Here is a 26,008-nt window from a genome sequence, read left to right as displayed (position 1 = left end):
TTCCTTACTATTCCTTTGCCCTATCATAGAGGGCCCTTTTTTGGATAGCTGCTGAACTCCTTAGTCCTGATACCAGAAGAAGTTGGTGACAGCTCAAATCTATTTGGCCTTCCCCCCATACTGTTCTCCTCACTTACCCACCTCATACGATTTTCAGAAAGTGCTACCAAAGATACAACCATACTTCAGAGCTTTGGCTCCTAATGATTTCTGAACATAATTGAGATGCATATTTGGTGTTTGGTCCCACCACCTGAGCAACTGTATTCCTGCAAGTGGTTAATCTCATTCTGAAAGGAGCTTATACCCTCAGGAGCTAAGACAATTCCCTTGAGAGGGATCACTCTTCCCCCCCACCCCCCAGAGTACTGCAAGAACAGGTGCTTCCAAAGCTGTCTCACTAACTGCTAACTAAGTCACTTTAGGAGGAATCTTAAATGACCTCACAAGCCACACCTGCTCTTGGACCCCCATCATATATCAGTTCTGCTCCATATTGGGCTTTAGCTCCCAATCCTGGTTGTTTCATTCAATATCTTTCTGACTCAGGGTGGGAGGACAGGGTGGATGAAAGGGAATCCAGATGGGAAAACAGAGCAACAGCAGCAGCACACTTTACAAAGATCTATAGCACTTCAGCAAAGTAAGCACAAGAGATGGAGTCCTATTACAGTTGACTATTATTAGTGATAAAAATAATTACAAGAGATAGCCCTGCTTAGTCGTTGCCAAGATAAGGCTACACTTTCCCAGTTTTTTCTTCTGTTTCCTTAATTTTGGTCATTCAGAAATTTTTCCATTTTGAAAAGGCTCTCCTGCAAAAAAATACAACTCAGTTCCCAACTCTGTGAGTGTGTGCACAGGTGTTAATTCACTCAGCCAAGGAGGAGCTAAGATGGCCTGCAATGGTAACCCTTCTGATTGGATCTGATACCTCCTCCTGGGAAGAAAGGGTGACACAAAGCCAGTGTCACAGCAACGACACACAATGACACACTCTCCACCTGAATACATACGATACATTCTGACGCCTCAGTAGGTTTTAGGTTTCTGTCATCATTTTCCATTGACTTTCTTCTCTAGTTGTAGAGCTAGGACTTTTTTGTTTGTTTGGCACAGCAATCAGACATTTGGGGACTATCCCCTTGTTAGTATTTTTCTCCTCACCCCTGCAGAGGTGGAACACAGGTGGCTGGTTTCAGTGGGTTAGGCTGGTGGAGTTCTAAAGTTGAGAACCAGTGCTTAGAGTTTGGATTGTGCACCTCGATGAACCAGCCATTGGACTGAGTCAGGTAATTGAGCACGCTAAGTTGGTATGAGAAGTGGGGAAAAGCCAGTTTTCTGGATTGATCTTAATAAGTGGGGAGGGACACTTACCTAAAGGTGTGAATTTAGGATGGGGTAGGGATGAGAGGCAGGGCAGAGAAAATCTCTCTGGGCACCGGGATTTGATTAGATTTGTATGAATGGGAACAGACTTTAAAAAAAAAAATTGAATTAAGGATTTGGAGCAATCTAGGCCAAGTTTATATTTTATGAAGAATTTGGAAAAAGAACCATGGGGAAGCAGAGGCTTTTAGCCTTCATTTCCCCAGGGCCATGTTCTTTCTGGTCACTCTGAATGACCCTCTTGTACTCAAGGAAAGAGACAAGATGGGAAGATCTGAAGGTGATTTGGGGACTGACCTGACAGCCTGTCCAGAAGATTCAGGCCAAGAGAGAGAATTTGAGGGGAAGGGCCTAGGCTGCGACTAGATTGTCAGACAGTCTGTAGCTAAGACATCTAAGTCACAGAGCTCCAGGTCTGGTTGCTCCATGTCATCTTTTGATTGGGGAAGGGGACAGCACAGGTTGGGGCAGTTGCTGATGTAAAGTCTAGGACAAATAGAGCAAAAAAGGCAGCATGCCAGCTTAGCCCCTTCTCCAGGGCATTGATGTTTTTGTTCCCCTTTCTGTGGCCTGGCTCAGAATTTTAAGGGGACGTCAGAATCAGCTGGACCACAGGTAGATCCTAGCTACTTCTAAGACGTTAAAAATGCACCAAAAGATTAGAAGCTCCACCAAGAACTAGGGCAGTTGGTAGAGATGTATGTGTGTGTAGGGTAATGGGTGGTGGGGTGGGATTCCTGGGTTAGCACAATAAATTAGAGGGTCACTTAGAGGTCGAGTTGTATTTTCAGTTCTTAAAAATATATATATGTATATTTACATCTTTATGTCTCTATATAATCTATACTGCAGCACAGCGGCAAAACATCTAGTTAAAAAATCCAGCAAGAATGCAGGCAGACACTCCGTGGAGGCATGCAGGCTAGGATCAAGGCAGTAGGAGGGGAGCCTATACGGTTGCCATGAATGGTGAGTTCCAACCAATGGGCCCACCCAGCCACCAGAGCACCACCTGGACATGTGCAAAGACATACATGCACACATGGAAAAACAAAGGAATTGCAGAGAGAGGGGGAAAAGAGAGAGAGAGAGAGAGAGAGAGAGAGAGAGAGAGAGAGAGAAAGGGAAAGAGAGAGAGAGAGAGGAAGAACAAGAAGAAGAGAAGAGAGAGGGAGAGAGAGGGGTTCCTACATCAACACAGAAAGATTTCACATAGTCATTGTAACAGGCAAGTGGACAAGACCCTGGGACCTAGTTCTCATATTAAAAAGCCTACTAGAATGGATCTCCTGCAGTTTCAAGCTATACTTGGCAGGGTTTGAAGGAGAAACACAGCCAGGCCTGGCTGTCCTGTCCCAAACCTTCATCTACCTAGAGTGTCATTCATTCATACCTCAGCTTCTCCAGTTTCTCTGCTAGTCAGAGGAAACCATTCCCAGACTCCATGAAGAGGTGAACTTCCTTGAATCCTGTATAGATCCCAGGCCATTCATGAAGCAATTATCCCAATAAATATTGTAGTTGCTCAAAATGTACAAAGAGGAGGAGAACTGAACAAGACAACTCGGAACAAGAATCTTTGGCTAATGAGAAAATGTAAACCTCTAAGGAGACCTGATTAAGTCCAGGAAAAATGTGTAAGTGTAAAGAATTAGAGGGTCTTTCTTGGTGGTGCTCATGTTTGTTCTGAAATGATTTAGTCCAGCCTGTATTGAGGTTTTGAGAGTTTTTGTAGAGTCCTAAGTAGTGTGAGTTCTCCTTCCAACTTTCAAGAGCTACAGCTGAGATCTTGATGGTGTTGGAGGATCGTCACTTTTTGTTTCATCTTCACGATATCTGCGACGCCACAGATTACCTTCAGAGAAAAAATAAGTATAGAAATTATGAGGTTGGTACTTTGCCAGATGCCCAAAATGTATGAACCCCCCCAAAGAACAGAGTCTGTTATGAGACAGACTGGTTTGCTTCTGTTGTAGCAACTATCTCTGAACCATCAGAGAAAACCAGCAGATACCAAATGAGCCAAACATAAATGGAATACACATATGAAACTACTCCATGAGTAGACTCCATCAGAGTTTTCAGAAATACTTTTAAATGCCATGATCTTCTAACTGGCAGATTCTTAGGGAATCAGACCAGTTAGACCACACCTGAGAAAATACAGCTTAATCCAAGAAAATCTCTCTTGGCATCTGTGCAAACTCTCAGATCCTCAAAGAAACAAAACAAACTGCTTCCCTCTAATCATGTTTTTCCATGTGTGCTACTGCTATAGCTCTCAAGTGCAGGTTCCTTAGGCCCCGAATTTAGGAGAGACTGTGGATATCATTGAATTGATACAAGTGATAACTCTAAGAGAACCTTGAGTCTCAATGACATCTCAACAATGCTTAGGACCAATAATGAAGAAGGATGGGATGGAACCAATATTCAAAACATGAAATATATTGAAATTTTTCATTTCCAGGAACTTTTACCATAACAGGGAAAATAAGTGTTTAGATAGGTCATAAAATCTGTTCTTGACTCTTAGGAATGGGTCAAGCAGAAAAAGTATCTACCTGATTGCGTTTTTCTTTTGATCTATACATATCATAGAGGCTACTCAGCAATATTACTTCTCAGATTCTTCCCTTTCCAGTGTCCATATCATTTTCTAACCCACATCATGTCCAAAAGTCTGCTTGGCGTTATATAAAGGTGGCTCCAAGCTGGCTCCATCATCACTATGCCTGTGAATTTGAATGGAGGTTTCCAGTCCCTGGGAGGTACCCAGGCAACTAGGGAAGTCTTTGTGTTCTTTATACATGTAGAAGAGACTTACCAATAAAACCATAAAATCTTTGGCCTGATTTAGGCTTGTCTTCCTCTTCTAGCTTCTTCTTCCCCAATTTGGGGAACTTAATTTTCAACCTGAGGCTTCTACTATCAGTATCTGAAGATTTTTCCTAGAAAACCATAGCAAAAAGAAGGTCAAAATATTAGTCACCTAACATTCAGAAATAATTCCTAGGGGCCTGGCAATGTGATGGACAAGAATGGCTACAGAAAGCAGGCGATTCTATTCTCTATCCCCAAGTATGAGAGACAAGCTCGGTTATATGCTCTAGGAAAAGAACTGATCTTTACAAAAGCCAGGTGTCTTGCTAGATACTTCAGTAAATGTTCTCATGTCAATCACCCAACCTGGCAAAGGTTGCTTATATTTATATTAGAAATGAGGAAGCAGAGTCTCAGAGAAGTCACTTGAGGTCACGTTGCTAGAGATTGGAAGGGTGAGGTTGCTAGGGCCACTGTTAGCTCATGTAGCTCCTCTGCCATGTATTAGGAAAAAAAGGTACTCCTTCCTCTGGACATGAAGTCGATGAGTGCCCACTCACTCCTTGACTACCACGTACCTTTCTATAGGGAAGATCATGCCTCCCAGGCCACCTGCTTGCCTGCCTGGAATATAGAGTGGTCTCTAAACAAAGCTCTTAGTTATGTGGGTTCTCTGCTGTGCAGATCCTATACACTCTAATTCCTGCTCAGCGTCCCGGTCTCTTGTTCCTTTTAAAACTACTGGTCTTAGTAAAACATCATTCCAAGGTCAACTTTTTTTCCCCCTGAGGTTAACTTTGTTGCCAGAAAATCCATTGAAACACATCTCAAGAAGCTTTGGGATTACCTTCCTTTGAAGACTATTTGTGTCTTCAATCCCCTCCACTAGGAGCAGAGTTTCACCTGGCCTCTTCTGCTTCCTCTCTGGATCACACTTACCCCCTCTCCTGTAATACTGCTCCTGGTTATACACATCAGCCTTCAGAATTGTCTTTCAGGCTGGGTGCAGTGGCACACATCTGTAATCTCAGCAGCTCAGGAGGCTGAGGCAGGAGGATCGTAAGTTCAAAGCCAGCCTCAGCAATTTAGCAAGGCCCTAAGCAAGTCAATGAGACCCTATCTCTAAATAAAATACAAAATAGGGCTGGGGATATGGCTCAGTGGTTGAGTGCCCCTGAGTTCAATTCCCAGTACCAAAACAAAACAAACAAACAAATAATTGTCTTTCAGAAAAGAAGGATGTCCCTTCATTCAACATCTTGGGAAGCCCAATGAATAACTGTCTCTCATCCTGCTATTCCCCCAGCAAAGTGGATCTGAACCTTCTGTGTCCTAAAGGTGAGCAAGTTTAATGTCTAGTGAATAAGAAATATCTTCCTAGCTTTCTTTCTGTCCATTCAGTTGTTCACTAGCATGCCTTTTATTCTATGGAAATATTGTAGCTCAGAAAAGATTTATGTCTCAGGCTGGGAAGACTCATATATAAATTGGAATCTCAGGGTAGGGGATGTGTTTGTCTCATTTCTCTCAATAACTAATGCATTTTCTAGATCAGAAGCTTGGTGAGATAGAGCTGGACTGGGTAATAACAGAATGGGGTTTTTATGGTTTGGATGTGAAGTGTCCCCCAAAAGCTCACGTGTGAGACAATGCAAGAAGGTTCAGAGGAGAAAAGATTGGGCTATAGCCTTAACCTAATCAGTGAATTACTACCCGAATGGATTAACCAAGTGGTAAGTGGGGGCAGTTGGGGTGTGGCTGAAGGAAGGGGTTGATTTGGGGCATGGCTTTGGGATATATATTTTGTATCTGGAGAGTGAAGTCTCTCTCTCTCTGCCTACTGATCACCATGTGAGCTGCTTCCCTCTGCCATACTCTCTCACTATGATGTTCTGCCTCACCTTGAGTCCTGAGGAATGGAGCTGACCTTCTATGGACTAAGACCTCTGAAACTGTGAGCCCTCAAATAAACTTTTCCTCCTCTATGGTTGTTCTGGTCAGGTCTTTTAGTCATATAAGCAAAATAGCTGACTAAAACAGGAGTGCAATAAAAGTTTACTTCCTTTGCTGTCTTAACATTATGTTTCCTTCCCCAGAGAGCTATTGATCAAAAGCATCAGGTACAAACAGCCTTGGAAAGTTCTAGGGTCATTAGAGAAAGTTATTAAATATTTTAATACATGAATTGGAACTGGGTGCAGTGGTGCACACCTGTAATCCCAGTGACTCTGGAGGCTGAGGCAGGAGGATTGCAAGCTCAAAGCTGGCCTTAGCAACTTGGTGAGGCCCTAAGCAACTTTGAAAGACCCTGTCTGAAAATTAAAAGATAAAAAAAGAAAAGAAAAAGGGCTGGGGATGTGACTTTGTGGTTAAGTGCTCCTGGGTTCAATCCCCAGTACAACACACACACACACAAAGACATAAATTTGTATATACATTTCCTCCAAAATTGTTCTGTGTCTCTATATATCACTCACATGCATATAATTGGTGTATGGAGACAGAAAACAGGTATACTGAATAGAAGGGCTAGGGATTCCAACAAGTTGAAATGAATGGTTCTATGGTAGGGAAGTTTTGAGGAATTTTTCATACCATAAAGAAAATAATTTACCTTGTGACAGGTGAGCATCTTTGGGTCGTTCAATTGATGAGATGGGACTATTTTTCAATCTTTAGAAAGTGTTCAGAGTTGTTAAAACATGACAACATCCTTGAAACTATATTGGAACAACTGCTAATATGCTTGATTTTCTTTTAAACCATGTACCTGCTAAGGAGAGGAACTGAGAGGGCCTGCTCTCTCAGCAGCAAGAGAGGTTATATTTGGAAGATTTAACTACCAGTATGGCCTGGACACTGGCCATAGAGTAACTCCAGTATGAACTAACCATTATGATAGTTGTTGTCTATGAACAGCTTGTATGGCCATGCTGGTTCATATCAGATGAAGTTCAGCCCTGGCATAGGTAACTGAACAGGGAGGGGGAATCTGCAGCCATGAGAACAACATAGAAAAAAAAACCAATCTTTCTTCTTCCTGATCATCTCTTGCTATAGAGTGGCTCTTCTTTCTTGTTGTTTCCCCATGGTCAGCTTACATTTCATGTTTTCTGTTTCATTCTTTCACTTATGATGAGGAAATGGGTAGGAGGAAGCTCTGTTAAAGCTGAAGCTGGACTCCTGCTGCATCAGCCACCATGTCCTGACCCACACTGGAAGGTAAGGCACCAAGAAAGAATTCCCTACCCCTTTATTGTCCATTCCCCACAGTACGTACCTCCGGAACCAGGATTGGATTCATCCAGTAGATCTCCGATAACTTTTCAAACTCCTGACTCATGACATCCAGGGCATTCTGTAGTGTGGCCTCAGCCTCAGCATTTCTTAGCTAGAGACAAGAAAAACAATGAATGGCCAATGCCTTGCACCCTGCCTTCATAGACTCTTGCCCTCTCCTGTACTCCCAGTCCCTGCTAGTGGGGGACAACTGGGAGACAACTTTTATCTCCTTTGGATGGCAGTCAGGCTCTTCTCTTTCTCAACAGGAAGATCCAGGAAACAAACAAGTGGTGGGGTACTCCCTGCAGTTGGGTATGCTCAATTTGGCAAGCAAAGTCTTTTTGTCTGATATCATTGAATTCTTCCCCTACAACTTAGGGTCAGGGACAAGGGTCCTACCCTTAACCTCTAATTGCTGGAGCTTCCCAGTGTCCTCTTGAATAACAACTGCCAAATTTTGAGCACACAGTCTATGTCAGGCACTATGCATACATAATTTCATTTCACTTTCCCAAAAACCTTATAATACCTTACAAGGGACCATGGTTCCAATTTCATAGTTGAGAAGGCAGACTCAAAGAAGCTTAATACTCAGAATCACATAGTTAGACAGAACCCCCATTGGTTTAATTCAATATTCCACAACCTATACCAGAAAGGACAGATGGGGTGCTCAGATGTTGGGGCAATCTTTATTACACACTTACTGTAATTTAAAAACTATATTGTGTATCAAGGAGAGTGGGCTAGAGAGAGACTGGCTCAGATTTTCCCTTCCTGGCAGAGGGTCTGCCTCCCCAGACTGTTGTAGCCCCTATGCTCTTGATAATTAAGAAAAAAAAAGTTTCAGATGGTTTGTTCTATAGGCTCAGGAAACCAAACTTAAGTGCTAACAGTAATCCCCAACACCCCAGGATGAACTCCTTACAGTGCATGGGAGACATAAAATAAATTATTTTGAGACCATCTACAATTCAGAAGAATCGAGTGCTAGACCAGCAACACAGGTGCGATCATTCTTGCCCTGGTAGATAATGAGCTGGGGACACAGAAGCACGCTGATATATTCAGCTCTGACAGAGCTAAGCTACACTTGTCACTTGTTCACCTAACCTGACCTCACCTCTCCTGCCCACCATGCCATCTATTTTTTTTTTTAAATTTTTGGTACAAGGTATTGAACCCAGGGGAACTTAACAATTTAGCCACATCCCTAGCCATATCTAAATTTGAGACAGGGTCTTGCACAGCAAGAAGCCACAGACATGCCAGATTAAAAGTAGAGCTGGAAGCTGGGCCCAGTGGTGCAGGACTTTGGGAAGCTGAGGCAGGAGGATTGCAATTTCAGAGCTAGCCTCAGCAATTTAGCAAGGCACTAAGCAAATTAATGAGACCTTGTCTCAAAATTAGATATGGCTAGGGATGTGGCTTGGCACTGTTGGGAAGTGGTGGAAATTATATAGGTGGGGACTAACAAGAGGTCTTCTGATCATTAGGAGCATGCCCTTAAAGGGAATAGTGGGATTCGCCCTTGGAGGAGATAGTTAGATCCCAGCCCCTCCTCTTTCTCTCTTTTTTCATTCCTGGTCACAGAATACGCATCTTTGTTCCCATATACTCCCTGCCATGATGTGCTATCTTGCCACAGTCCTCAAACAATGGAGCCAGCTGATCATGAAACTTCCAAACTGTGAGCCAAAATGAACCTTTTCTCTTTGTATGTTTATTATCTCAGGTTATTTGGTACAGCATCATAAAACTGACTAACACAATCTCCTTGCCAACACTATGCAGCTTACTGTCCTCCTTCCTCAAGGGAAGGAATAACACAAAAATGAAACAAATCTTGTCTTCATCCCACATCTATGACAGCCTTTCTGGAGATACATGTTCTTTCTTAGTTAACTGCTGCTTGCTTTCTAGCCTTATTTGCATATATGTGTATGTGTGTGGGGCCTCACAAGGTCCTATGGAGTGGGAGCCTTATAAGTGTTCTGGAGGCCTCCACCCCATGGTATGATATGCTCAAGTTGGGTTGTAGGCTGGTATAGACCACCTATCAGGTCATGAGCCTCCAGAAAGCCTAAGTAGCAATAAGAGGCCAAAATCTCATATTTCCTGCTGTTCAAAACAGCAAGAACACTGAGTTCTGTCTATACATGTAAAGTACTTCTATTGCTGTTGTTTAAAGCTCAGAGAACCTATCTTGGGGATCAGATGCTGGGACAGCCTGGCCTGATTGCCTTAGCCACTCTGCCTCCTGCACAGTGTGCCAATTAGATGTGCAAATGAAAAGGTAAAGTGGTTATACTTCTTGCAATTTCAACTCAGAAGCCTTTCTTCAAATAAACCTTAATTAGATGAGAGGCAGGCAGAGCAGCTGCCTCAGGGCCTTAGCAGCTGACCTCAAGTTGGGGTGGTCATGATCGCTTGCCTCATTAGAGCATGCTCATCAAGTGTGCCCGTGGGTTTTGCGTTCTGAGAAACATGCAACTAGTCTTATAGCCCCCAAACAGAGCCTCAATCTTTTCTCTCTCACTAACAGCTACCATCTATTGAGCCACTATTCTGTGCCAGGCACTTGAGATAAAATAACTTGTTAGATTCTCACAATAACCTAGGGAGGTAGGGATTACACTTCATATCCTGTTGATATGGAAACAAAGACCCAGAGATGCAAAGTCACTCTACACAGCTAGTATTATGGGTTGAGTTGTGCCCCCGACCAAAGATATGTTGGAGTCTAAAGTCCCAGTACCCTGGTATCCTAGATGGAGTTAGGGTGATTGCAGATGTAATTAATAGTTAGGTTGAGGTTATACTGGCTAAGGTAGGCCCCATTCCATTATGAATGGGCTCCTTAGAAGGAGATGGCCACATGAAGACAGGCACACAGGGGAAATGCTATGTGAAGACAGAGATTAGAGTGATGCATCTACAAGCTGAGGAACATCAAAGATTGCCAGCAAAACACCAGAAGCTAAGAAGAGGTAAGGAAGGATTCGTCTACAGTTTTCAGAGGGAGCACGGCCCTACTGAAACCTTGATTTTAGACATCTAGCTTCCAGAACCGAGAGACAAGATGTTTCTGTTGTTTTAAGTCACCCGGTTCTTAGTACTTTGTTGTGGCAGGCTTTGGAAATGAATAGAACTAGTGTGTGGCAGATTTTGGATTTGAATCCCGAGTCCCCCCAGTTTTCCCACCATTTCATATTGCCTTCAGACATGAATAAAGAAATATATAGAAAACTTGAGAGATGCAGAGCAGCTCAGAAGAACTCACTCTTTTCTCCTGCAGTTGTATCAGGTATGATGAGAATACCCCACTTTTGATTTACCTGGTCTAGACCCAGGAGACATTTGTCAAAGAAGAGGGAGGGACCTTCTTTCAAGGGTATGGTAGTCCCTATGGATTAACATAACCCATGGAGTAACACAAGCAATGACAATTCCGGGTGACACAGAAAAGACTGCCAGGCAAGCACCTGCTCAGAATGATCCCATCTTGCCTGTTCCCTGGAACAACGCACAGACTCTGACAGTCTTTGGATAGGATGTTTTGCCCTCCCATGCTCCAACCCCCTGCACTCACCAAGTTTTCATCCAGGAAAGCTTTGGTGTCATCGTGGAGCCCTTTAAGACTAAATGTAACATCTACTGCGTCATTTCTGCTTATAGTCTAAGAGAAGAAGAAAGGACAAGAAAGGAAGAGAAAGGACAAAGACAGAGGAGTTGTTGGTTAGTAAGCATGCAGCTGGCTTCTCTGGGAAGGTAGAAGTAGGCTAGAGTAGGACATGGCTGTAGGTAAAAAAAAAAAGTAATATTCAAAATATGGCATAACTAGTAGAGTATGGGTACCAAGCACTCAGAACTGATGCCAGCTGTATTGGTGTGCCCTACAAAGTGGTACAGTACAACTTGGCTTTTGGCATCATTGACTGGGTGCAGTAATACAGGAAAATATGAAATATGCAAACCGGAGAGTAAATTTGAGGCCACTTGTCCCTAGGCTAAAACCATCTTCTCATGGCATGTGGAATTAGGTCCAATCTTCTCCCTTCTCAAAATTCCAGGCCTTGGTCTCCAGGGCTCTTCCGGCTAAGATCTGGCCCAAAATAGTTAACCCACATTTCATCATACCCTGATTATATGGCATTTTTTAGCACTAAAATAACTTTTTTTTCTGTGCTGGGATCAAACCAAAGGCCTCTTATGGTTTAGGCAAATGCTCTACCACTGAGCCACATCATTAGCCTTGAAGTTAATTCTTAAAATTATCATTTAAATCTTCTGGAAGTGGGTAAAGCCATGGGATGGCACATTTAAAATAAACGTCTAATCTGGACCTTTCCTTCAAGAAGAAAACAAAAACACCTTGGAACTTTGGTTTCACTTGCAGGTGTCCCTTTATTCAGTTATACAGGGAACCACATGGGATGAGGAAGGCCCAAGGCTAAGTTCCTCTCCATTCATTGGCCATTTCTCCCCTGAGGTTGGTGTGGTGGATAGCTATCAGGAAAAAGGGCTAGTTCTCAGGCTGATCAAATCTGCTGTGGGATTCCCCCAGCAGCCATCTTGACCCTGTAATGAGTCAAGACACGCCTGCCTTCCTGTCCACTCTATTCATCAGTTTCCTGCCATATAAAATTGCCCAGTTTCTTCATATCTAGCCTCTGGCTCTTCTTCCCTTTGCATCTCCTTTCCTATCTAGGTTGACCCCATTCCTTCATCTGCCCCTTTGACCTTACCTCAATGGGAGTACAAGAAGCTGCACCTGCCTCATTGCCACTGTCTTGGCCATAAAATACATCATTCAGGATGGTAGCACTGGCATTCACAGAATCCATGAGGACAGACACATGCTGGTGGACCTTGCTGAGGTCATTGAGTCTGTAATAAAGCAAGGACAGATGGATGAGCTGGGAACATAGGACTTCTGGCCTGGGGTACTGATAGGTTGGGATGAGGGGAGAAATGAAAATCCTAGGTACTAGATTTGGACTTTTTACTCTCTTTTGTTATGTTTGCTCTTTTCTAAGGAGCCACTGATGCTTGGAACTGTTTCTACTCTTTTCTGCATATTCACTTTTGGCTAACCTGAATTAAGATACTAGGAATTTGAGTAGACTGGGAGACTAAAATAGAGGAGAGTAGCTAACTCCAGAAACTCCAAGGTCCTCCTGATAATTAAGGATGAGGATAAACATTCTTTGTATTCTTGGGTCTGGGGCAACAGGAAGACATCAAAATTCATCTCTGCCTAATGAGAAATTTCCAAGCGGGTTTATTGCTAAGCACAAAGAATATTTCCTCCATGGATTGTCAGGGAGTCAGTCAATGTTCTGAGCAGTAGGTGAGATGCTTGAGGCCAGGCTCCCCCGTAGCCATTAGACAAATTGGCTGCCTCTCTCTATCCTTTCTTGAGTTTCCCATCCTCGTATCTAGGCCAGTCCACTTACCTGCTAATGAGGTTTTCTGCAAGCCGAGCTAAGTGCTGCATCTGGGCAAACTCCTCATCAGAGAGGCTATCATGAGATTCCTGGGAGTCCAGCTGGGGTTGAGGGGCAGCTTGAATTTCACTATGCTTGCATGCCCACGTTTTCATTGAATTCTCAAAGTCCTGGAGATGAAAACAGTGGCATATCCTAATGATTGCTGTAGCTAAGAGGGTATGTGACAGGTCTGTCTAAGAGTCTGACATTTGTGGGTAACGTGTGGGTACAATAGGTAAATGGGGAATGAGGCTCCTCTGTGCATTCCCCAGTACACCTTTCTATAGATCTACCTATCTTTTATCCACCATCTCTTCTGTACTAGGCACTTTTAGTTTGGTCTTGAATCAGATACTTGCCTTCCAGAAGGTCCTATATAAGGGCATCATGACAGATAAGAGAGTAGAGTTCATTTCATGCTTTTTTTTTCTTTGCCAAATCTAGGCAATATGTTTGTGATGGAGTTTAGAGCCAGACATACTTAATCCAATTTTCAATCATGCTTCTGTCATTTATCAGTTATGTGGCCATGAGCAATTTATTTAACCTCCTGAAATGGAAATAAGTGTATCCATTTCAGGATTGTTTGGGGGTAGCATGTGAGGCAATACATGTAAAATACCCAGCACAAAGTACGCATATTATAAATTGGATGTCCTATCCCCTCTATTGCTGTTTCTATGGCCTATTTACAGGTCAGGATGGAAGACAGCCTCCTATCACTGAACAGCTAATCAATAATGACTCCTTTGTAGCTTTAGAAGATTTAGGGGAAGTAGGTGATAATTATGAATGCAGCATTTTAAGGAACCTTACATGAAGCTAAAGACGATCAATGCAGATGAAATATATTGTTGAAAGAGCAAATTTCTATATTACCATCTAAGGCCTAACTTTGATTCTCTGTGCAATGGAGACTGGAGGATAATTTTGTCTAAAACTACAGGAGAGAGCTCTTTGCCTTGCTCTTTTGGACAGTGGTTTGCAAGTGTCAATATATATCAGAATGTCTTGAGGAACTTGTTTATAAATGCAGGCTCCTGAGAACCACTGTTCCCCATTCTGTTCAGTGGACCTGGCATGGGTCCCAGGAGTATGTATTTATAACCAGCACCCCAGGTGACTGTGATGAAATGGCCATGCAGACCGCTCTTTGAGAAATTCTATTTGACTGGAAATTTTCAGTAGTCATGTGACAGCTATGGATGATATAAAATAGTGTGAGAACCCAAGATGAGCCTCTCTCCTCTTACCCGATCTCTCATCAGCATCTGGGCAGCATTCTTGTATCTAATCTTGATAATACCTGGCCTCTGGATCCAGGCCTCCCCATCCACCTGCACTGGGATACCTTCTTCACCGCCAATAGTTATCATCAACTCACGGCACTGTCAGGGAACAGGAGAGGAAATAGGGGAGAAAAATGAAGCAAGTTCTATAGATCAATCTGACAATCTCACAATCATGTCCTAAATGTGTACCCAACGTAGCACTAGCAAACATATGGATTAGATTATGCCAGGGAGAAACACCCACTTCCTATGAGCTTTTCGCCCCTTTGGTCTCTACCACCTCTATCTCCAATATCAGCCAGCACCTTGGTACCCACCAGATAACCTGTTTCCTCCACCCTGAAACTCTTATGCTTACTTAATTCCTGGGATTACCCCCACATCCAGGATTGCAGATGGAAAACTTACCCCCTTTCTAGTACCCATCTAACCCCTGCCTACCTGGGCAATGCGATGATGATGCAGGTTGATGATACGAGACATGGCCATCTGCACAGAACCAAAGATTGCCACTACCTCCAGCTTTCCGTCATCTATTGCAGGAGCATCATATTCCTAAGGAGGAAGAAATGGATTAGATTTCCCACCCTTGAGAAACTACACTTTGTGTATAACAAACAAGCATGTTTTGAAGACTCCTGTTAACCATTTTCTAGTTCAAGAAAAGTGGAAAAACTGCATTCTTAAAAGGGGAAAGGATAAAGGGAGGAAGCCAATCTGAGTAAAGGACACTTGGGTCACAGCAATTCTTATCCACTTTTGTGATCATAACTCACAGCCAGTTTCTACCTTGTCCAATCCAACATCATAAATTCCCAAGGCCAGCTCTGGGATGGTAATTAGCCTAGCCAGGCACGGTGGTACATGCCTGTAATCCCAGCATCTGAGGCAGGAAGATAGCAGGTTTGAAGCCAGCCTCAGCAATTTAGTGAGGCTTTAAGAATCCTAGTGAGACCCTTTTACAAAGTAAAAAAATAAATAAATAAAAAGAGCTGGGCATGTGGCTAAGTGGTTAAGCACCCTTGGGCTCAATCCCTGCAACATAAACAAACAAACAAACAAACAAATAAATAAAAACCTGAGTCTACTGTGGCTGCTAATAGAAGTTTCCAGTCTATGTTCCCTCCCCGCATTGTCCACTTCCCACTGTAGTCGACCAACTCTCCTTTCTGAGAGGACTTAGCAGGGTCATGCTTTTCTCCCACCCCATTCCTTGTTCCATACTCACTGCAGTGGCTGTGTTGCTTCCCCAGAAGTTGACACCTCCAGCATAACTGGTAATGTTGAGCACTACAATGCCTTGCAGGTTTGGCAAGGAGATGGGTTCTCCATCACACTGAAAGGAAAGATAAGCTCTCATTATCTGACTTTCAGATACCAATGTGAAGGGACATTTACAGAGATGGGAAAAGGCTCTGTCTTCTCTTCATACTATCATTTGATTATCCATATAATAGAAATCCATCTTTCTGCCTTTCTCCTATGAGCTGTGAGTGAGGATCAGAGTTAAAGCTTGGTAATAATCAAGGATATAGTGGAAAGTTGATTTCCAAGGCCATGAGGTTTCCCTTCTCCTTGCCCTGGAAGGACCACTCCTTTTTCTACTAACCTCTAGATGCACTCGTTCTTCCAGTTTCCTGTAAGAGCGCTGCAGAAGTTCCTTGCTTCCCAGAAGGCCATACCATATCTTGTTTTTAAAGCGGCTGCTACAGGAAGACAAAGAAGAGAAAGATGGTCATAAGGTGAATTATACAAAGATTAACGGAGCCAAGGCATGGTGGTGCACACCCATCCCAGCGGGTCTGGAGGCTGAGGCAGGAGGACTGCAATTTCAAAGCCAGCTTCAGCAATTTAGTGAGGTCCTAAGCAACTTAGTGACACCCTTCTCAAAATAAAAAATAAAGAGGGCTGGGGATGTGGCTCAGTAGTTAAGTGCCCCTGGGTTCAATTCCTGGGTATCAGAAAAAAAAAAAAAAAACTGGAGGGGCTGTTGGGATAGTGTAACTGGTGTTCTTATGCAAACACATGCAGGAATGAATCCCTGGGCTCCGTTGAAGCTTCAGTATCCTATTGATGAATAAATTTTCCACTTCTCCTTGCTGCTAAATATTGGTCCTGACTTGGAAGAAATAGGCTATATTTAGAAAGCAATGCTCACCAAAATCCGTGAGCATAGCTGGCTGATACAAACCAGTTACCCTGGCATGTGCCATTCCAGGAGTGCAAAATTTCAGCGGCCTAGAATCAATTTTATATGAAACATCTGATTCTTGGACTGCAATTTTTTTGAAGCAGTGACTTTTCTGACAAAGTGGAGAACTTTTCCAAATACCAGAGCCTTATATTAAATACTTAATTCAGTGTCATAGAATAAGGCCAGGCTTAGTAAGGAGCTTTTAGATAGTGAGCCAGTGGAGAGAATATGAGACACGTAAGAAATTGGGAGACTCAGGATGGTGTTGGAAAGAACAGGGTCCTGCTGACTGTAGGACCTCTGATAAAAACAGGTAGGCAGCTATAGTCATAGTATTGCTTACTATGAGCTTTTAAAGTACAGCCACAGAAATGAGCTATCACATGAGCAACCACAGGGGATGAGGGTTTTTTTTTTGTTTGTTTGTTTTTGTTTGGTACCAGGAGTACTTTACCACTGAGCTACATCCCTAGCCATTTTTATATTGAGACAGGGTCTTGCTAAGTTGCTTAGAGCCTCCCTAATTTGCTAAGGCTGGCCTTGAACTTGTAAAACTCCTGCCTCATGCACCCAAATCACTGAGATTATAGTTGTGTGCCACCTTGCCCAGCGAGGGAATGAGTTGTGAAATGTAAGGCTAGCACAACCTTATTTGAACCCTATTTGAAGACAAAAATTTTCTGGGCACTTTAGTTTACTCATCTATAAAATAGAGGTTTAATTATATGGGAATGTAAAGCACATAGAGAAATCAAAACAATTCTGGAAAAAAATAAAGCAAAGTTGGGGGACTTTCGTCTTCCAACTTAAAAATTACAATAAGGCCACAGGTATCAATGCAATTTGTAACTTGCACAGGATAGGTACATAGATCAATGGAACACAAGAGTCCAGAAATAAACCATCATTACATATATGGTCAATTGCTTTATTTATTTATTTATTCATTTTGGTACCAGGTATTTAACCCACAGGCACTTAATCACTGAGCCATATTGCCAGACCTTTTTAATATTTTATTTAGAGACAAGGTCTCGCTGAGTTGCTTAGGGCCTTGCTAAATTGCTGAGGCTGGCTTTGATCTTGTGATCCTCCTGCCCCAGCCTCCTGAGCTACTGGGGTCAATTGATTTTTGACAAAGATGCCAACACAATTCACTGGGGAAAGGATAGTTTTTTTAAAAAAAACAAAACATGGTGCTAGGATAACTGGATATCTTCATGCAAAAGGATGAATTTAGACCCCATCATAAAAAAAATAACTCAAAGTGGATTATTGGCTTAAATATAAGAGCTAAAACAATGAAATTTTTAGAAGAAAACTTAGGAGTAAATTTTTAAGACCCTGAGTTAGGCAAATATTTCTTTGATATGGCATCAAAAGCATGGACCATAAAGGAAAAAAAATAAGGAATTGGACTTTATCAAAATTCAAAACTTTTAAAATTTAGAACATTTCACTAAGAAAATGAGAAGACAATCAATAGACTAGAAGAAACTATTTGTAAACCACCTATCAGATAAAATACTTGTTCCTCACCCCTGGTCTGTTCTGAGAAAGAGTTTCTAACAGCAATTGCAGGGGTCAGGTAGAGCGGTATGCCTCTTTTTATCTATAGTTTCAATTTATAAGGACTGTGAGGCTGCCTTAGGGTATGTCTGAAGTAGAAATGTACCACAAAATGCCAAGCAGGCCAATGCTAGATAGGGTGAAATCAACGGGTCTAGATGAACCAGGTTAGGAATACCAAGAACAAATAGGGGGATCTTTGATATTTTGTAACCTTTCCAAACAAGAACAGAACTAAAATTCCTGTTACAACCCAGTTAAACTCTCACAGGCAGAAAAAAAGATAAGAAATTTGCTAAATTGAGTCAATGTAATCTGTTCTCAATAATACTAACACAGGAAGCTATGCTTATAGCAATTCACAGATTTAGACCATGATGAGAACTCCAAGTTCAGTAGACCAGTGCAGTCATTACAGACCAGCCCAACATTTGGAGCAAGCTGAACAACTAGGCTAGTCTTGGGACCAGTGTACTTTACTCCCAAGGAGCCCTTTCTTTCCATTGCTTGTCTGAGAGGTAAGGGACATATGTGTATGTATTGTCATTGCATGTTTGCATGTAGGAAGGGGAGGAGGGTTTTTTCCCCCTTACTTGTATTGTCCTGGATGTTCTTCTCTTCTGGTGTTGAACTCCAGAGAAATTTTAGCATCCAGTCCAATTCCAAAGTAGTTGTTCATGACACACTTTTCTTTGAAGCGTCTGAAATGAGCCAAGAAAAGGACAGAATGATGCAAGAAGGAAGTGATGCTGTCATTGGGTTGTAGACTTCATCTGCCTGATGGAAAATCACTGAGACAAGGCCTCTGCTGCATTAGGCACAATGCATAATGCCCTTGAGAGGCACATGTAGATGTTCTATTGTGTTAACAATGAGCCTGTCAGCTGTAAGAGAGGGTTCCCAGCCAGTTGGGAAGCGTCAATGTGATTGGGACTCAGTAAAAAAGTAACATTCATGATCTTACTCATCTTTGGAGGCCTCAAATATGAGTGACTCATATTTTCCAAATATAATAGAGGGAAAGAGAGTCATTGGCTTATTCTCATAATAAACTTTTGAGCATACCAGATACAAATGTATTATGGCAGTGAAGTCTGCACTATTGCTTTTAGTGACGTCTGACTTCTTTGTAATACTTTCATGTCAAAATGCAAAGTGACCACACATTTGGAGGGCACAACTGATAAAAGGATACATATGCACTCACCTAAAACCCAAGTAGACTTTTGAGTTTCCTGTATCCCATCTAGGGTGTCAACATCAAAACTAGTGTGGTGCTAGAGCCAGGTCATACCAGCTCATGTAAACTGATTATGCATATCCGTTCCCAACTCTACCTTCAATGACATTATATTAGTGGCTTGAAATAGGCCAGGATGGGAGGTTTATACCAAGATTAAATCAGTGCTTCCCTATCTCTGAGAGCTGTTTTTTTAAACATTTGCTGGCATACTATGTATCAAAGCTCACTGGGTAGACATAAACTTAAACCAGTGGTGACATGGGGACTGTGAAAATTGGAGATAGGAGTAAGAATTGTTTTCTTAAACAAATTGCTTAAGAAAACAAATAATTTCTAGTTGTATCCTTTGGGGAATCTGAAAATGGATACAGTTCAGGTATTGAATCACAGATGATTTTTGTATTCATTACTCAACCGAGCCAAGATCCCTCATATGAGATTAGCCTTAGTCCTGAAATTGGACTTTCTCTAATTGATGTCTAATTGATCTTCTTTTTAAAATTTGTTTAATTTTTTTTAGGTGTTGATGGACTTTTATTTTTATTTACTTATACATGGTGCTGAGAATGGAACCCATGTGAGGAACATGAGGATCACATTGGTTAAGCTACTGTGTCATCATACAACTAGTAAGTAGAGTTGGGAATTGACTCTATCCCTAGACTGTGCTTTTAACCAGGAAGAAGACATCAAAAAGTAATTGGACTAGATACTTACATTGTTTCAGGTGTAAAATATAAGTGTTCCAAGTTAAGGTTATCTAGGTCTTCACTTTTGAGAGAAGGTATAGACGACAAAGTGCCACGACGAGAACCTAGACACAAAGGACATCTCTTTGGTGTCAGATGCAAACATTAGGAGCCTTTCTGCCTGCTTGTATTTGATCTTATTTTCCCTGTTGGGGGAGGGTCAAGCTCCATGACTTTCTCCTAAATAACATGCAGTGTGCTCATTGCAAAGAGGATCCTCTTAGATAGACTGGGACTTTCACTGAGGGAATAGTAAGGCTGGTCTGCTTCTTTGTTGGCAGTGAAAATAGCCTCAAATCTCTGCTTTCATCAGTACAGTATTTTCAAAGTGTGTAATGGGATCATTATTCTGGTCATTGACACATGAGGTTTCATAGTATAAGGTTTCTGGAAAAGGGAGGGGGCTCTCTACTGCAGAGTAGGATTATGATTAAGAGGATGCATGGAGAACATATATTTATTCTTTGGAAACTAAATGACATGAATAAGTCTAGAGTAACAGAAGAAGAAGAGAAAGATCCTTACGATGTCTTGGGCTCATCTGGTTAAAATCCTCTGAGTCATAATCTTCCAGGAAGAGAGTTGATGCAAAGTTCTTAACTGATATTGTCTGTCTGCTTTCTTCATCCAGAACTATAGAGAAAACATGGAAGGAAGGAAGGGAGGGAGGGAGGGAAGGAAAGAGGAATGGAAGGAAGGAAGAATAGAGGGAGTGAGGATGGGTCACATTTATTGAGCATCTCTTTTGTTAGTTAATGCTAGTCAGTGTGTATGTAGACAATGGACACTCCCATTTGACCATCATATCTCCTCCATGATGCCCTTTGTACTCTCTTTCCATTTTTCTCTTTTCTTTCTTTTTCTTCTTTGGTTTGGAGTGAGTTTCACTATGTTGTGCATGCTGGCACAATTCACCATCCTCCTGTGGTATGCACGCCTGTGCTCAGCTTGTCTTGTGCTGTTGCCATGGCTTTCATAGCCATGTCTGAACTTTCTCTATCTTCCTGGTACTCTTTTTTTGTCACCCATATACATGATTGTGAGTAGAAGCTTGGGACCAGGGAATTGGGGAGCAGGGTAGGAAACTCTCTGCTCTTCCACCTCCATTCTGTTAGTTTGTTTACTTACAGGACTTTTGTCTAGACTTGGGTCTCTAGGAGCATGCCACTCTTACTCAATTATCTCACCCATACCTAAAACACTTGGGATATCTCCTTCCTTTCCCCAGCCTATGTGTGGTACAGCTCAGGTGCTCAGCCTATGCCTTAGCTCATAGGTTCAATTCCTACCCTTCCAGGGAAACTTGATTTGTCCCATAGCTACAAGCCAAACCTATAAATCTAACATGTTGATGGAGCAGACGGAGCTTCAGTTGTGACAGAGTGGTGGGATGTTCAGATTAATCTGATCTTCATTTACTTGGAAATTAACTATAGAAATACAGGTGAACTGACTGTTTAATTCATCCACAATGCATAAGGGAGACTTTCTTTATTCCTTATAGACATGGCTGAAGTTTTGTGCCTACAGGTACCAAGGCAGGGGAAAGTACCAGGCTAAAAGTCAAAGGCCAGCCAAAAGGACTTCCTCACTACTCAGGATTTCTGCTCAATTTCAGTAATTCAATTAGAACATGTTTGGTCTTTCACCATCTTCCAATCTGATTTTTAAAAGAAGCATTGTGCTCTATATGTGTAATAAAGATTGTAATGCATTTCACTGTTGTCGTGTATTTAAAAAAATAATAAAATCAATAAAAAAGAAAAATAATACTAATAGCTATTTAACAATGTTGGGGGAGAAGACTTAAATAAAGCAATATACCATGTTCACAAAATAAACAAACAAATAAATAAATAAATAAATCATGTGTGGAAGACGTGGTCACCAAAATGTTAGGTGAAGAAGTTGGGGGAGTTGAAAAGGTTTTCATACTGAGTCAGAGATTGTATATTCTTCTGAGTCCTGGGTAATGGCAATCAATGTGAGGGCCATCAGGATTACTTTGAGGGCCTTATCTCTGATTAATACTTTGTCAGGCATGCAGACATGAACACCATTTCCTTTTTAAATGAGTAACAGGTTGAAAACAAACAGGAGCACAGTTTGCATGACTAGGGGTGGGAGATAACAGAGCTTTGAGCCAGGTCTCTTAGCACCCGTAATTGTTTAACATTAGTGTTAGTTGACTGCCTGGGAGATAGGAGTAGCCAAAGTGGCAACTTATCATGACCGAAGCATTTCAAATTAGTACTCTGAGGACTGACTTTCAATACAATATGAATGCAGAATCTAATCAAATTTAGGTAGTGAGGTCAGATAGCAAACCCAGAATGAGGGAAAACAATCGACCATCCATTGGAACCTTCTCTTTTCCCTACTTCAGTCATCAAAACCCCGGGCCCCATACCTTGTTCAACCTGGAATATGATGAGCTTCAAGGATTTCTGGAGATTCTGGGCCTTTGTGGCCAGCTCCAACTTGTACTTGGCTATGTGGTCTACTTGAGGGACGAAGGGCTTTCCATCTGCCTTGCCACCATCTGTGTACACTGTAGCACTTTTCTCAACAGAGGTAGCTGCTGCCTCCTCAGCCAGGACATCAATCAGGACACTGAGCTTATCATACATTAAGTCGCTCTGTAAAGAGAGGAAGGAAATAGCTCGTTGTTATGAGGGACCAGAAACTGACAGGACAGAATAAGGAGTTGGGGTAGGGGTAGGGGGAGAGATGACAAAATGTAGTAGTTTTCTGAGCATAGAAATATCACATATGAGGAGATCAAACACATAGGGAAAGAAATACAGGGCTAGATATGATGAGATACCCAAAGGGTATTGGGGGAATCAAACATGCATCATTTGTTTCTGAGCAGCCTCAGACATCAATGTATGTTTCCAAGTCTTTCTTGAGCCAGACTGGCCTATAAAATGATGTATAACATGGAAAACTTTAGGAAAGATAAACATTTCTGGATGGCATGTTCATGGGCATGCTCATGTGAATGTGGATGGTCTCTGCACGGGTGTTGCTAGCTGCTTTTGTATGAGTGTATGCTTGAAGATATACATTTGCTGCATGATTTATTATTTTGATTCCTAGCTTCATCACTTAATAGTTTATGATGTGAAGCAAATTACTTAACCTCTTTATTCCTTTATATTCTAGGGCAGCTGTCAAGTTTCAATAAATTAATACATTAAGAGCACTTAGAACAGTCTCTGGCAAGAATAAGTGCAATGTAAGTGTTAGCTAGTGTTGTTACAGAGGTTAATGCAGGCATAATTCTAGTGTGTGTTTATATGTGCTTATTTTCAAGTATGTTCTGGTATATATACTTAGTGCACAGTTGTGTCTAGTTGTGGGCAGATGTTTGGCATATGCTAGGTACACAGCACATGTGTATGCATGCATAATGCCATTCTTTATTTGGCAAAACATGGAGGGTGACAAGTTTGAACCCTCCCCATTAGGAAGGCTCAACAGTTGCCCTTCCTTGTTTTTCTTTTACAATTCCCAGTAAGAGGCATATTTGCTTTGTTTAAAAAACCTGAAATACTGCCATTTTAATATGTAATCAACATAAAATTATTAATGAGTTATTTTTACATTCCTTTTCTCCATGATTTTTATTACACATATTAATTGTACAAATTCATGGATTTTACTGTGACATTTACATATATGCATATATCATATATTGATCATGTCCTCCCTCCCTTCTGTTTTCTCTCACCTTCCTCTCCCTCCCTCTTCCCCCCAGTCCCTATCTCATTCAAGGAACCCTTATATTCTGTTGATGGTAATGTAAATTAATACAGCCACTATGGAAACAATATGGAGGTTTCTAAAAAAATAGAAATCCCATATGATCCAGCTATCCCACTCCCTATTTTTATTGTGGCACTGTTTATAGTAGCTAGGATATATAATTAGCTGAGGTGTTCTTCAACAGGTGAATGGATAAATAAAATATGGTCTATATACACAATGATGTATTATTCAATCATAAAAAGAATGAAATAATGTCATTTTCAGGAAAATGAATGGAACCAGAGGACATCATGTTAAGGGAATAAGTCAGGCACAGAAAGACAAGTATCATATATTTTGTCATATTTGCTTTCATTGTAATAAGGGTCCCTGGCTCCACAAAAAGTGGAGGACAAAAAGACAAAAGGAAAAGAGACTTACCTTCAAAATCACAGACTGTACTGCTGTGTTGTTCTGCTTTATCTGACTCCAGGCCTTTACAATATCTTCCACAAAATCTTCCACTGCTGAGCACAAGAATCTGGAAAGAAGATAGATGGCATGATGTGACATGGACCATGCAGTTCAGAGCCCTATCTTCCATCTTTTTCTGTCTCTCTTTCCTCATCTCTTCTCCCTTTCTCCCTATCTTTTTCTCTCCAACCGTCCCCTCTTCACTGCCCCCTCATATATATGGTAAAATATGCTCCACTTCCACTTTAGTTCAGTTTCAAACCACTTTCTAAATGAAGTATCTAAGGCAGGTTGACTAGGATTTTTTAGTCCTAATTCTGCATTTCCAAAATAGAGCATTTATTTGGTTCAAGTTAGGTCAGGTTTATGCCCTGGGTCAATCAGCTCTGATTTAAGGGCCTCGATAATAAAGTATAAACATAATGACATCAGGAGGGCTCTCCCTGTGGGGACTAGTTTGCAAAGGAGAGTGTGACAGCTTGAGTATGAACCGGGGAAGAATGAATGACTGACATATTTGGGAGGAGGAATGTGTTGCTCAGGTTATGAAAGAGAAGCTATAAGTAGGTAGGTACTATAGAGATCTTCCCCAGCGTCAAAGATGGAAAACATGGTATATGAGCTGTTGAATGGTCTAGAGTGTTGCATTTCCTTCCTGTGACCTTCCTTCCAAATACCTGGCTTGCAGTTTTGTGCTTTTGGAGTGGCTGGACCTCTCACCTCAATAGTATCTTTTTTTCTTAAACTTTGTATTCAGAAGGTTTGAGTTGGGAGAGATCCAATTAGGAAATATAACTACACACTTTCCTTGGCCTCAAAAACCCAGGGTATCAAAATGAGACCTGTGTATGTCCTTGGAAGAATCTGTGAGGGGCAAAATTACCCCTAAAGAGAGAAAGGAATACTGACCTGGTTGCAATGATCATCTCCGTGGGGAACTTGGCCCTCAGGACTTTGTTCAACTCAGTGGTTGCAGATTCCACATGTTGGATGGCAGCAGTCTAGGGGAGGAAACAAGTATAGAGCCCTGAAGTCTTAGCACTGTGACCTAGCATGCTGCCCATCCTCACCCACCTCACAGCCTAATTATTTCTTCCTGACTCTTGTGAACAACTCAACTGCCTTTCTGGAAATAATCACAATCAAAGAATTCTTGTTGAAGGTCCCCAGAGATAATCATGGCTCTGCAGTCATTCTAAAAATAAGAGATATATTCTATGTCTTCTTATTTAAATTAGTCATCAGAAACTCAGATGATGATTCTTCAGATACATTTCTATACTCCTCCTATGTTCAGGAGCCCTAGGTTTCTGTGATACACAGGTACTCAAAGAACCATAGGGAAAATGCTAGGTGCCCTGAAATCCAGGAAATGGTGGAGAAAAGATGGCAAAAGGGAGTTAGGTGTTGAGTCCCAACTTCCTTATAACATAGAAAGGAGGTAGTGAAGGAAAAGCAGGATTGAGAGGTGGGTGACAAAATAAATGCTCTAAGACTCAATATTACAAACTCTGAGATCTGGAGAGACTGGAAGATAGGTTATCAGAATAGAAATGTGTGCAGAGTTCTCCAACACTGAACCCAGACCAGGGTGGGGGCAAAGGGGAGGGGCCACAGAGAGAGAAAGAGGGAGCAGAAAAAAACTTAAGCTCACCCACTTCAAAACATTTGGAAAGGCAAGTAAAATTTCAAGTATGGTGGGAATGGCAGTGTCCTTAAAGCAGATAACAACTTAAAACCAAATCATG

The 26,008-nt window shown here is 41.7% G+C and overlaps 1 protein-coding gene across 1 annotated transcript in view; it reads right to left on the bottom strand.

Moving 5' to 3' along the window:
* Positions 1-3,164: 3,164 nt before the first annotated feature.
* Dgkk (diacylglycerol kinase kappa) overlaps positions 3,165-26,008 on the bottom strand; it is a 130,039-nt gene continuing 107,195 nt past the window's right edge. The window contains exons 13-28 of the mRNA XM_077107466.1: positions 25,170-25,261; positions 24,228-24,327; positions 22,444-22,672; positions 20,559-20,666; positions 20,002-20,098; positions 18,635-18,742; positions 15,888-15,984; positions 15,507-15,614; positions 14,720-14,833; positions 14,240-14,374; positions 12,954-13,114; positions 12,243-12,384; positions 11,087-11,173; positions 7,493-7,603; positions 4,217-4,340; positions 3,165-3,244 (exon numbers count right to left, since the gene is read on the bottom strand). Of these exons, the coding sequence (XP_076963581.1) occupies positions 3,165-3,244; positions 4,217-4,340; positions 7,493-7,603; positions 11,087-11,173; positions 12,243-12,384; positions 12,954-13,114; positions 14,240-14,374; positions 14,720-14,833; positions 15,507-15,614; positions 15,888-15,984; positions 18,635-18,742; positions 20,002-20,098; positions 20,559-20,666; positions 22,444-22,672; positions 24,228-24,327; positions 25,170-25,261 (1,893 nt within the window). The remainder of the gene's footprint in view (positions 3,245-4,216; positions 4,341-7,492; positions 7,604-11,086; positions 11,174-12,242; positions 12,385-12,953; positions 13,115-14,239; positions 14,375-14,719; positions 14,834-15,506; positions 15,615-15,887; positions 15,985-18,634; positions 18,743-20,001; positions 20,099-20,558; positions 20,667-22,443; positions 22,673-24,227; positions 24,328-25,169; positions 25,262-26,008) is intronic.

The sequence above is a fragment of the Callospermophilus lateralis genome, chromosome X, assembly GCF_048772815.1.
Source record: "Callospermophilus lateralis isolate mCalLat2 chromosome X, mCalLat2.hap1, whole genome shotgun sequence".
NCBI lineage: Eukaryota > Metazoa > Chordata > Mammalia > Rodentia > Sciuridae > Callospermophilus > Callospermophilus lateralis.
The sequence above is the reverse complement of the archived record's forward strand: the minus strand, read 5'-3'. Positions and strand labels throughout refer to the sequence as shown.